At 28.8% G+C, this 12280-nt stretch overlaps 1 protein-coding gene across 4 annotated transcripts in view; it reads right to left on the bottom strand.

Moving 5' to 3' along the window:
- The window catches only part of LOC143257180 (erythroid differentiation-related factor 1), a 70718-nt gene that overhangs the window by 30568 nt on the left and 27870 nt on the right, over positions 1-12280 (bottom strand). For all 4 annotated transcript variants that reach the window (XM_076515553.1, XM_076515569.1, XM_076515546.1 and 1 more), the window contains exons 5-10: positions 11995-12120; positions 9339-9401; positions 8687-8766; positions 6695-6848; positions 4010-4143; positions 3365-3476 (exon numbers count right to left, since the gene is read on the bottom strand). In XM_076515553.1, coding sequence (XP_076371668.1) covers positions 3365-3476; positions 4010-4143; positions 6695-6848; positions 8687-8766; positions 9339-9401; positions 11995-12120 — 669 coding nt within the window. The remainder of the gene's footprint in view (positions 1-3364; positions 3477-4009; positions 4144-6694; positions 6849-8686; positions 8767-9338; positions 9402-11994; positions 12121-12280) is intronic.

The following is a 12280-nucleotide window of genomic DNA, read 5'->3' as shown; positions in this document are numbered from 1 at the left end:
AGTGAGTGGCTGTATTTTCCAGCATAATTTAGTGAGAGATACTATGAGCTGCTGTGGTTACATGCAATTATGTCACAGATAAACTTCTCAAATATTACAGTACCATATAGCTAGGAATTTGTTTTTCCCCATCTTTGTAGCCCTCCTAACTACATCTATGCTAGTTGGATGCTTTAGGAATTAAGACATGGATAAACATGTTATCTCTAACTATGACAGCAATGCACTACAATCTTGATTCACTTGTTACAGAGAACATGCTGTCAGTGCAATATGACAAGCTGAAGTCTGATGAGGAAACAAAAATAGAAGTTTAACAGCTCTGATAAGCTGTATTTCAATGCTGGCTTCTTAATTATCAAAGCTAAGATTAAATATGTAATAAAAAGAGTTTCTAGACAAAGAAATGATTGAAACAAGTTTGTTTGTTTTTTAAGCTATCAAGTGATGGTTAATGGAAGGATATCTATCAAATATTCTGTGAAAACTGCAGGTGAAACAGGACAGTTGGTTGAAGGATTAATCAACAAACTGAAAAAAGAAATTACAACTTTCTGTTCTTACACTGTTGTTTAACAATTTTCAAATGGTGTGACAATAAGACATGAAAATTAGTCTCAACCAGACAGAATTTGTGGTTTCCCAGAAACTGTTCTGTTAAACATTATATGTAATAAGATAATTCATGCAGACTGGCAAAATGACCTACAAGCTCAGTAGCAAACATTATAAACTAATATAGCCAACTCATTATAACTAGTATTAACAGGAACTGGTAAATTATGTGGTGAAGCCTTTTATTTGAGCATTACACTTTTCCATATTTTTTCTCAGTTAAGTATTCAAATAATGCTGGGCAGCATATGCAAAGTTACATGTTCACAATTCTTTACACATCTCTTTGAAAATAACAAATTCACAAGACACATTCTATTGGACTAAGCTTAACATCATTCATCATTATGACTGAGTATTAAGCAGATATAATTTGACACAAACTAGTAGCTTAAGGCTTATAAAAGATGATTATTCATAAATGTAAAATAGTTATTAGCATACACACACGTGGACAACAACTTGTGTGATTTACATACAATAGTAGCGAGTGATACACATCGTTACTTGCCAACAGAAACCTATAGTGGAAAGAACAAATAGGTCTTCCCAAAGTTCACTAATATAACCTATCTCCAGCAACAATAGAAGAAAAACCCTGTATTTTTGTATCTACTTAACATTAGTAATGAATACATTCCATTCAGTATTAAATCACAAAATTCATAAAGTTGTTTTTCAGTGAAAAGAAAAAGGGACAAAAATATATTTGATAACCTGCACCATTCCAATTGATAAGCACGACTGGTCTCTTGTCATAGTTGATACTGCTGAAATCACAATTACTAGTTTGTTCAGAATGAAAGAAAGCCTAATGCAGATGGTTTTTTCTAGTACTAATGAAATTGAGCTACTTCTTATGTTTGTAAATATTACTGAACAAGAATATTGTTACAAACAAATTTTATGTTTAAATTTATGTGCAGTATCATGAGGTGATTTTTCTATCTGTTGGCTACAGGAACAAAACTCAATTTATTTGTGAAATCACTAATGAATGTTACATATGTGGATTATTTGTAAAATCCCAAGATAATGTTCTGATGAAAATTAATCAGTCCAATACAATCGTACATATATATACCAACTGTACAAGTTACTATTCTGTATTTACTTCCTAATATGGTAACAACTGTACAAGTTCACAACTATCAGGACAATTGATAACAACAGTTATTACTAAATGTATGGTTTAATTCATAAAGAAACCATTTTCCTGCACAACACACATACGTGGGGCATCAAGTGCGAGAAAGTGGCCAACAATGTAACTGATGAACGAAAGAAATTAGTTGTTAGTGGTGGTAACTGCAACTAATATAGAAGTACAAGAATATTAGTTCTTTCCATGTGGTGTTCATGTATTACGCTAACCTTATTATAACTCCAAAATAATTTTAAAGATACCATTAACTGTATGTTTATGATAATGTATACTTAACAATATGAGAGAGAAAATAAAAATAAACATTTACCTTAAAGAAATGTTTAATATTAATCCAGGATGTTACAGAGATTATGCAAATAAAATGTGAAGACTAAGATTAAAGAAAAGTATTTTTATACTTAGCATGAAAATCACCTTGAACTTTAGCTTCTCAAAATCTGAATGTAGATAACTCCAATAAACAGCAAATTTTAAGTAAAAACAACAAAATAAATCAAAATTAATTTTTTTTTTCTGAAACTACATGTCTTTAGGAAAGTTTTGCTCAAGTTTCAAACAATTTCATCTCTTAGTTTTATTTCTGGAACAAAACTTTAAAAGAGTTACATAACTTATTTACCATGCAAGTTGGTCAACATGAGAGAGTTAAAGTCATAAGGACTGTATTTCTACTGCTTTCAAAATGAAACAGTCAGTAAAAGAGATTTTAACAGATCTTTCTATAAAGAAATATTGACTTTAGAATTCAAAACATGAAAAATACTTCAGAGATGAATACTGCATCTGATCAAATTCAACAAAAGCTGAGCAACGTTTCACATGTTGAAATCAGTATGATTTGCAGAGTCAAAATGTATTGTGAGTGGCAGATATCTTGTCCAGCATTATATACTATAGTGATCACTTAATATAGCTTACACTTCTAAAATATGAATTAACCTGAAGCATACAAAATTGTTCAGAGGTGTATCGTTACTGATAATGTACACGTGCCAAAATTCAGAATTATAGTTTAATGTAATTTTTGTTGAGAAATGTACAAGAATTTAAAATAATTTATTCTACTTTTTAACAAAGAAATGAACTTAGGTTCAAAATTATTTAATTATTGTTATAAAAATGTATCAAGATCTTAAAAAATTGTTCACCTAAAATCTTCCTGAAAATATGTACTAGAGTTTCAGAAAAAAATTTCAGTTCCACAGTCTAGAATATGTACACACACACACACATTATCATACCCCTAAAAGTACCAGTTTACTGAAAATATTTCTATAATGCAACAATATGATATAAACATCAGCCCATTATTTTGGTAACAAATGGTCTGGCATAATGATACTAGTAACAATATACTTGATATCCTGCTAGTAACAAGACGATGTAAGCATTACATTATCATGCTAGAAACAATGATTTTGAATTAAAGGTATAATATATCACTTATAACAACAACATAAAGTAAACTAAATATCACCGTAACACCAGTAACATGGCACATGTTATTCTTGTAACTTTTCTATGAAGTATTTAGCAAGACATATGGTAAATAAAAAAATAACCCTGAATTTACACACAAACCTGAACAATACCATCTAGGTGATAGCACATAACTACTTCCGGGACATTGCACATCAAATTGTCAAGCCAATAATCCAATCCAGTGAGTACATTGATAGGTTTCTTTGTGTCTCTGGATATCAACACAATAGAATTATTACCTTAACACACACTATTATACATTTATGTAAGACTGTAAACAGCAGAAAATCTCTCAAATCACTAAAGCTTCTTTTTTAATTACATTAAATAGGAATTTAAATTTTAAATACATAAAATTAAATATCTAATTGACAAGAATGCTGCAAAAATACTTTAAAAGATTAATAACTGTAAGATTAACTACAAAAACAAAGTTTAGTGAATATTATTGTATAATTACCAATAAATTCTTAAAAACTTTAGTGTATGCATATATAAAATTGAAAAATTTTTTGTAGATAGTACATGACATTAAATTTCAAAATTATTCTGCAAGTATTGTTTCATTTCAAGTATAATACTTTTTTTTTTTATTAATATGTGCATAAAAAGTTGCATCTCAAACATGATGCTTAGAGTCAATACAAATTAAGAGAATGTTTTCCATTATTTAAAATACATGTGCCATATTCGTTTAAAAAAAAAAATCAACTCAATTGTTTGACTACAGAAACTACAACATACCTTAGCCTTAAACTCACAGCTGGATGTGTTCCTCCACCAAAGATAGGCATATCTGTTCCAATCAGCATGCGAATATCCTCAAAATTCCACAAGACATTTCTTAAAAATTCATGACTCTCTTTCAGTACTTCTTGCTACATAGTGCAGAAAGTGAATTATTATCAATTCAAAAGTTGATTTAAGGTGGCTTAATAAGAAAAAAGCTTCAAAAAGGCAGATTGTGTTCACAAAAAACAATGTATAAAAAGCTTAATGTTGATATGAAAAAGTTGCAGAACATGTTTTGCATTACTTCTGAGAATCTATTTGATTACTGTACATATGTTTACAGTACTTAAAGATCTGAAGCCATTAAACTAATATTATGTAGTTTAATGCCTGTTGGCATAACATTTGTGTTAAAAAGTATGTTAACTGCAGTTTTTGGTTTTTTTCTGGTTTTTCCATGTTATTTTCAATTTGTTTATTGCAAGTATTTTGTCTCCAGAAAATCACTGCTCAAGAAGCCTTTCATTCAATACCAAAACTTATTAGTTGGGCTGGAGGATGAATGACAATGAACAAATTGAGAATGTGGAAAATATGCAGTTAAGATTACTTTTATTGTAAATTTTAGGCATATTATGCAGTATTATTATGTACTGTGCATATACATATATATTCAACTTAATATTATATAGGGTATTCCAAAATTACCTTTCTTATTTTAGTTATTTAATTGAAAACTGCATGGTTGTATTTAAGTTATTTAATTATTAAATTTTAAATTAGGAAATAATTTTGAACCACCTAGCATTACAAAGCAGTTTATTTATAATGTGATCAAAGGCTACCATAGTGAGCCCACAACTAAAAAAAAAGGCTCTACCACCACATGTTCTATGAGAGGGAGTTTCTCATTGCTGTTATATGCAAATTTGCTGTTATCCTGGATGAAAATGTGTTACAAGACAAAACTTAAGATCCAGGCATGATCAGGTGATATGTATAAACAGAAACAGTTATGTCAGCAAACACAAAGTAGAAATAATTTGTATCATATGAGAATGAATACATAAAGAAAATAATCTAATTAATAAGGCTCAAGAGACACAGATGGACAACATCTAAAAATGATAACAGCAAATTATAACCCTAGCCAACAATACAGTAAACCTAGTTGGTATGCATTAGAGTCTGAGAACCAGGAATTTGATTTAGCATGTAAGCACATGGTGGCTGAGGCTAATTTCACCTTTATGATCAGCAATGTGTTTTTTATAAAGTTAACAAATTTTAACTGAAGAGACAGTTTTCTGATTAAAATGCCTGGAAATGTAGGAGTCTTTTCTCATTAACTTCGTTAAGAGGCTTGTGTACTATGCATTTTAGCCACTGTGAACATTTTCATATCTTATTACAATGCATGTTGAACAGAACTGATAGAATTGAGCATCCTGAAACAAGAAACTTAAAACATCCCAAGTTGAGACATTTCTTGTTGATGAAAAGTAACTCCAAAAGAAGCTTTGATCTCATATTCATCTAATGATGGTGGGATTTTTAAAGAAAATTACTGAGAAAAAAGAAAGATAAGGAATAGAATGGCAAAAAAGACAAATAATAACAGAAGTGAAATTCGTGCAGAGAGGGCAATTCTTAAGAATCCAATTTGACTAGCTATGAAGATTCTTTTTAACAAAATCAACCAACAAAAGTAAACATATCTTATGAATCAAAAAATCACAAAACCATATACTACTGCATACCATATATTCTCGACATCAGAAGAAAAATAACCAACATTTGGCAAAAACTAGCAACAAAATATGACATTCCAGTTAATACCATATTTATTCAAAAACCAGGCATAAAACTGAGGTCTATACTATGTAAAAACTACACTGACAAACACCACACCAACATTATTTATAAAATACAATGTGATAACTGCCACAACTTCTATATTGGAGAAACAAGTAGAAAAATGGAAACCAGATTCAAAGAACATAAGTCACATTCACACGTTTTCAGACACTGCAAGTCAAATAAACACAACATAACCATAGAAAACACTCAAATACTAAAGAAACAAACATAAACAAACGCAAAATTAAAGAAGCCTTACTTATACAGCTTAAGCCCAAAATAAACCAAAACAAAGGAACACCTTTATATCTATATTAAAAAATAATATAATAAATAATAATAATAAAATAAATTTAAAATTATACATTCAAACATCTAAGCCCGCCCTCTACATTTCAACACTCAGTTACACAACCCCTTTCAAACATGTGGTCAGCTTCCAGTCAGCTACCTCTCTCTTTCTTTGTGAACCTGATGATGACCGAAGGAGGTCGAAACATTGTCCACTCCTCTACGTAAAAAATTTTCGACCCAAATGAGCAGTTTTTACATAAATATAAAAAATTATAACTAAAACATATATGAAAGGCACAGTTTTACTCCTTTTTGCTGAACACAATGTCATGGCACAAGTATATTTTAAAAAGTGTTATTTTTTATTTATTTATAGATAACAGATTCAGATCTGAGAATAATCTACTAACAACTAAAAGATTATTAAAAACAATTAACTGGTCAACTGGTCTATCCTAGCATCAACTACAGGAACTGGATATTGTTATATCTAATCAACAGTAATGAAAAGTAATAAATTAAATGAGTAGATGTGAAACATACTTGTGTCTCTACCACAGGATCAGGCAGAGATAAAGCATACTGACTGAATGGTTGTAAAGGTCGATGATGATCTTCATGATTTTCCTCAGATTTTTGATCATTTGAAGGATCAATTGTTGTATTCTTAGGCTGGCCTGGAGTATGGTCTGTCACACTTCACAACATAGGAGATGACAAAAATAAGAATAAACTTCACTCTTAACAACACAACATTTTGCATATGATTATAATATTTTAACTATGAAAGCATTTTAAGATACTGATGTTTAAAAGTAATAACATCAATGTTGTATGGGTTCTGATTTTATATACTATTTTTCGTTCACATAAAAACACCTCAATTTTCATACTTACTGAGACAACTACAAGAAAATTCACACAGACACATGGGAAACCCTCAAGTACAATATAGATAGCTAGTATGACTACAAAGAAAGTATGCAATCTATCGTATGACAGGAATTTTGTGGGTAACATGTAAATATTTGTCTCATAATTGTAATGCAAGACCCATGTACGCAGTGCATGTATAACTGGAAGGTTAGCAAATATTCTATTTGTTTCTACTATAAAAATTTGCATGTACAGACTGTATGAAGTAAAAACATTGCAGAATAAGTGAACACAGCTAAATGTTGAAGTCACTATAAACACAATGTTTATAACCTTTGGTTACATGAAATAGCTAACTTCCAGAATATAGGCACCCATGATTCCACGACTGCAAAAACCTAACAGCTCACATTAAAGTCTCACAAATAAACATACATACATATATATTTTTGATAAATTTCTTGACTTATTTCTATGAAAATCTGGGCAACTGATAGTAAAATTTGTTAATTAACTAATCATTAGGCCCATTAATTGATTACATTTAACTAGCTGATTATTTTTATAAGAATAAAAAATACTAAAATTAACACTGGAATTGACTAAAGAAACTTAAAAACTTATCACTACAAATTGGACTTTGATACCCACAGGCATAGTTTTGTACTTAACAAGAAACAATGGAAATACCTAAATCACTTGGATGGTAGAAATAATTTAAAACAGAAATAATTAGAAACATTAACTGAATATTTAAAACACTAGTTGATTATTTTTGTGACAATAAAATTAATCATAATTTTTATTACTGGATAGTTGAAGAAATCAAATATGGTCATAATTAAAGACACTAATCTATGTGATTTGTAATTAATGTAGGCATTGCTTACAGATAATCAAGTACAGCAATTCACCAAGTTAATCACCAAGCAGTAGACCATTAAAGATTTTTTTAAGAGTTTCAAAAACTGTGATTGTATTTTCAAATGACATGAAGAATGAAAAACTGGTTTAATGAATCTAACTTAATACACAAATAGAAGGATTTTATTGATGAAAATTAAGACTTCAAATTTCTACACACACAATACATTTTAACATTATATAGTGTAGTTACTCTATCTGTGTGTATGTGTGTGATACCTTATAAATAATTGATATAAACAGCATTTCAATTGATATTTTGTGTGTTACATGTTTAACTAACCTGATAAGTATTGTGTTGATTAAAAGGTGCAGGTATCTTCTTCAGGTCCAAAGATCCTAATTCTTATGATATATGCAACATTTGAAACATGGTAAAATATCAATTACAGTGGTGTAAGTTCAATGCTGCCTGTATAAAAATTAAGATAAGTGGAACTCAAGAAGATGCTTCCTACATTATATAATGATTTCATATATTTACTTAAAGAAATGTTAATAACCTTTTAATATTTTATCACTTCAGATTTTGCAGGATTTAAAATTTTAAAGCTACAGTCAAAAATGCCTATAAAATATTTTGAAACAACTCTTAAGCAGTAAACAATATACAGAAAACAAAAATAGAGAAGTTTTCCATAGTGAAAAGAAGTTGAAAACATTATCTTAACCTACCTGTAATATAAAAACATTATCTTAACCTACCTGTAATATAAAAACATTATCTTAACCTACCTGTAATATAAAAACTTTGAAAACATGTTTTTATTTTGAAGGTTACATCGGCTTTTGTTTTTTCTCATCATTGCTTTTTCCTTTCAGAAAAAAACACAATGAATATTTCAACAAACTCCTACTTATATTAAATATATATCATTATATATTACCTATCACATCAACACATTCAAAATAAACAAGATATTTTCTTTTCTGATAACTATTTTTAAATTAGCATATCCTTAAATGTTTTTTATTTCTAACAATTTTTTCTTTTTGAAACAAAATTTTAGACTCAAAGCTAAAACTATTATTAATAACGTTTATAAATAAAATATTTCAATTTAATATAAAAAATATGAGCTCTAAATGTTCATTAAAAGCACTTACCTGTAGAAGCTAAATAGCATAGATCATATTTCATTTGTAACTTTTTTAAGTAATCTGAGAAGCTATGTGATTAAGTTTGATAAACGAAAATAAATGGAAATAAAATAAATGTGTAATCAATATACTTTTCATTATAATTTTGAAAGTTGAAAAGTTACATACAATCAATTTTGTAATAACTGTACCTCCATATTTCTTTCTAGACAACAGTAAAAAAAACTTAACTTACAAATTCTCAGCTGTACTTATGGTAATTTTAATAAATAATATAAAAACTGACCTTTTCTTGCAGAGACTGAAGAATGTGTTCATAGTAAAATTTTCTTAACCATTCCCATTGTTTCTGCAAAAATATATAGAATATGAAATATACCAAAACCCAAAAACATAAATGTGCTTTTACAGTGTTCCAGGAAATTATATTTAAAATGTGTTTGCATAGGAACTAACATATGAATTACATGTTTTAAATTTGTATGGTTTACTTCATTTATTTAACTGAATGTCATAATAATCATAAAAAGATAATCTAAGTACATGACCTTACATGTGTTTACTTTCACTGCACATTCAATAAATGTATGCTGTGCATATTCCAATAAATCCAACAAATTCTTTGTTCTTTACAGGTCCATACAATTTCAGATGCTATTACATGCTTTTTTACTGGAAACCCAAATGTATGGCCAGTAAAGATTTGTTAAAAAGTATATTCTGATGAAATGTCAAACTGCCCATTTGTATTTCACTCTTTGCTACTATATAACATTACATACCAAGATAATTAATACCTTATAAATAATTAATATAAACAGCATTTTAACTGATACTTTGTGTGTTGCATGTTGAACTAGCATGATAAACTTCTGTGTTGACCAAAAGGTGCCATTGGCAACAGTTTTGCAATCAAGATATGTTACTTTTTCAGGAAACCAGCATGAAACTACTTCCATAGCTGAAATAGCTACTGATTTTAATCTTCTATAAATTCTAATTCCATAAATTTCTCTACCATTTTTGAAAGTAATTAATCACCTATGTTCATTACATGCTAGGGCATAAATATGATAATCATTTTCTATGGATAAAGGTTATATACTGTAAACAATGTTTTTAATTCTCAAACAAGCATGAATTGCATTTTGGTATATACTTTAAGAAAGTAGCATATCCAAATAGATAATACAGATACCTATTCATTACACTCTCAAAATAAGCTCACCAGTAATAGATTATCAATTGAATTCCAGATTCAAGGTTTTGATACCCCTTTAATTCACCAAGAATAGTCATTTTTGGAAGTTCTAATAATTCTAAATTGCCCAACAAGTTATAGGAATGTCATTACAATCTAGCAAACGCTCTACAATATTTGACACATCTGCATGATTTAGTAAACTGTACTCCTTGATTATATCCACCAGTCTTCTTGTATTTGTTAGACTTAATTTTGATCTTGACGAAGAACTTGCTAATTTTGATGAAGAATCACTATTTACCAATATCATTGGATGAAACCACTGAATTATATATAAACTAGAGTTTTAACATCATATGTAGTTTTATTGGTTTGCCAAAAGAAGTGCTTCATAAACTATGTGAAATATCAACAACAGAACTGTGATTCTCATTTAATGAGTATATGATCAAATGGATGGAGTTACAAGAACATCCTGAAGAATTTAAACCAAAAGTGTTTAACACGTATGAGGATATATACTTACTGTATTTGAGAATTTCTTGATTATTTAAAAAGCAGTTAAAGAAAGTTTGCAAAAATTAAATCTCATGAAGAGGTAGCAATGTCAAAAAGTACAGAACCAAGGTTGGAATGAATACACAAAACCATACAAATATCACTAAAAAAGTAACAAAATTTTTCCAATAATAACTTTTATCTATAACTAAATGTGGAATTTCTGTTTGTTGTGTTAACTCCAATTTGTAAAAAAGAATTAAAACTGAATAGTGTTATACAGTCTTACAATAGCTAATAACCATAAGCTTGCAATTATAACATTATAAGCCATTATAACTGGCTCCTTATAATGTTAGTTAGTTTAATGTATAAATTTTTAAACTTTATATTTCTTTGAGCAGCACACTGCATTTATACCAAATTGTTTAAGTAAATATGTACTTTTAAAATGTTGAATCTCATATTACATTATTTTTACATATGCAATTAACACCAAAGTGTTTAGCTTGCCATCAAGTGCTTAAATTAAAATCTTCCCACTGGGCAATGTTAAAACAAATGTATGAATATTATGTTGCAGCAGAAACTAAATGCAACATCACCAGCTTACACAAATCACGTATTTAATAATTATAATATCATACAAGACTGCATGAATTTAAATTCTTGAGTAGAAAACTTCATCTCTCAAAGAAAATTTTTTAAATCATTATCAAATTTTATTCATCCCATAAAACAAAAACTTAGTTTACTAAACAGGAATAACATGTATATCAAACTACTTGTTGACATGGTATTAAAGAACAAACAGATCCATACAAAGTCAACTAATGACAGTTTTAACTCAATTTAACAGAATGAGGAATGCATATTTAGAGCATTTTTCAAAAACAATTTTTCTTACAACCTTTACACAATTTGCATGATAATTTACTATGAACTGAACACTAAGAAATCAAATTTTGAAAAGTTAACAATATTCTGTTTTTGTTTTTTTAACAATATCAAATCTAACCAATGCATCTAAGCAGTTTTGTAACAATATTTTTTCTCAAATGCTTACATGTTGGTTCCTATACCATTTGAAGATAATTCTATTCCAACAAGGTTTAGTGTGAAGGTTAAGAACATGCAGGTACTGCGTTGCTAATATAATTAGAAATGTGTACTCAGTCACATGCCAAGCAATATTATAGCACTTACAAATTAAACACCTTTGGGTAAGATAAACTCATACCTGCGATGCTCTGAGTAGGTGACTATGAATGTCAAAGTCATCTAAAAGAATTGTTTTACCCACACGATGAACCATCATACTGATAGGAGATTTGCTGTATGGAATCTTTAACAGTTTCTTAATATTCTGTAAAGAAAAAATAAAAGCTGTCAAAATTAAAATGCTATAAATTACTGTCAATCAGTATTTTCTTAAAGTAAGAAAGAAAAGACAGTCCAAAATACTAAGCACATCTTAAATCTATATTTAGTGAGATTTTATATAATAAACCCACACACTGTGAAAT

Source organism: Tachypleus tridentatus, chromosome 1 (genome assembly GCF_004210375.1).
Source record: "Tachypleus tridentatus isolate NWPU-2018 chromosome 1, ASM421037v1, whole genome shotgun sequence".
Taxonomy (NCBI): Eukaryota; Metazoa; Arthropoda; class Merostomata; order Xiphosura; family Limulidae; genus Tachypleus; species Tachypleus tridentatus.
Note: the sequence above shows the minus strand (reverse complement) of the source record. Positions and strands in the feature narration are given on the sequence as shown.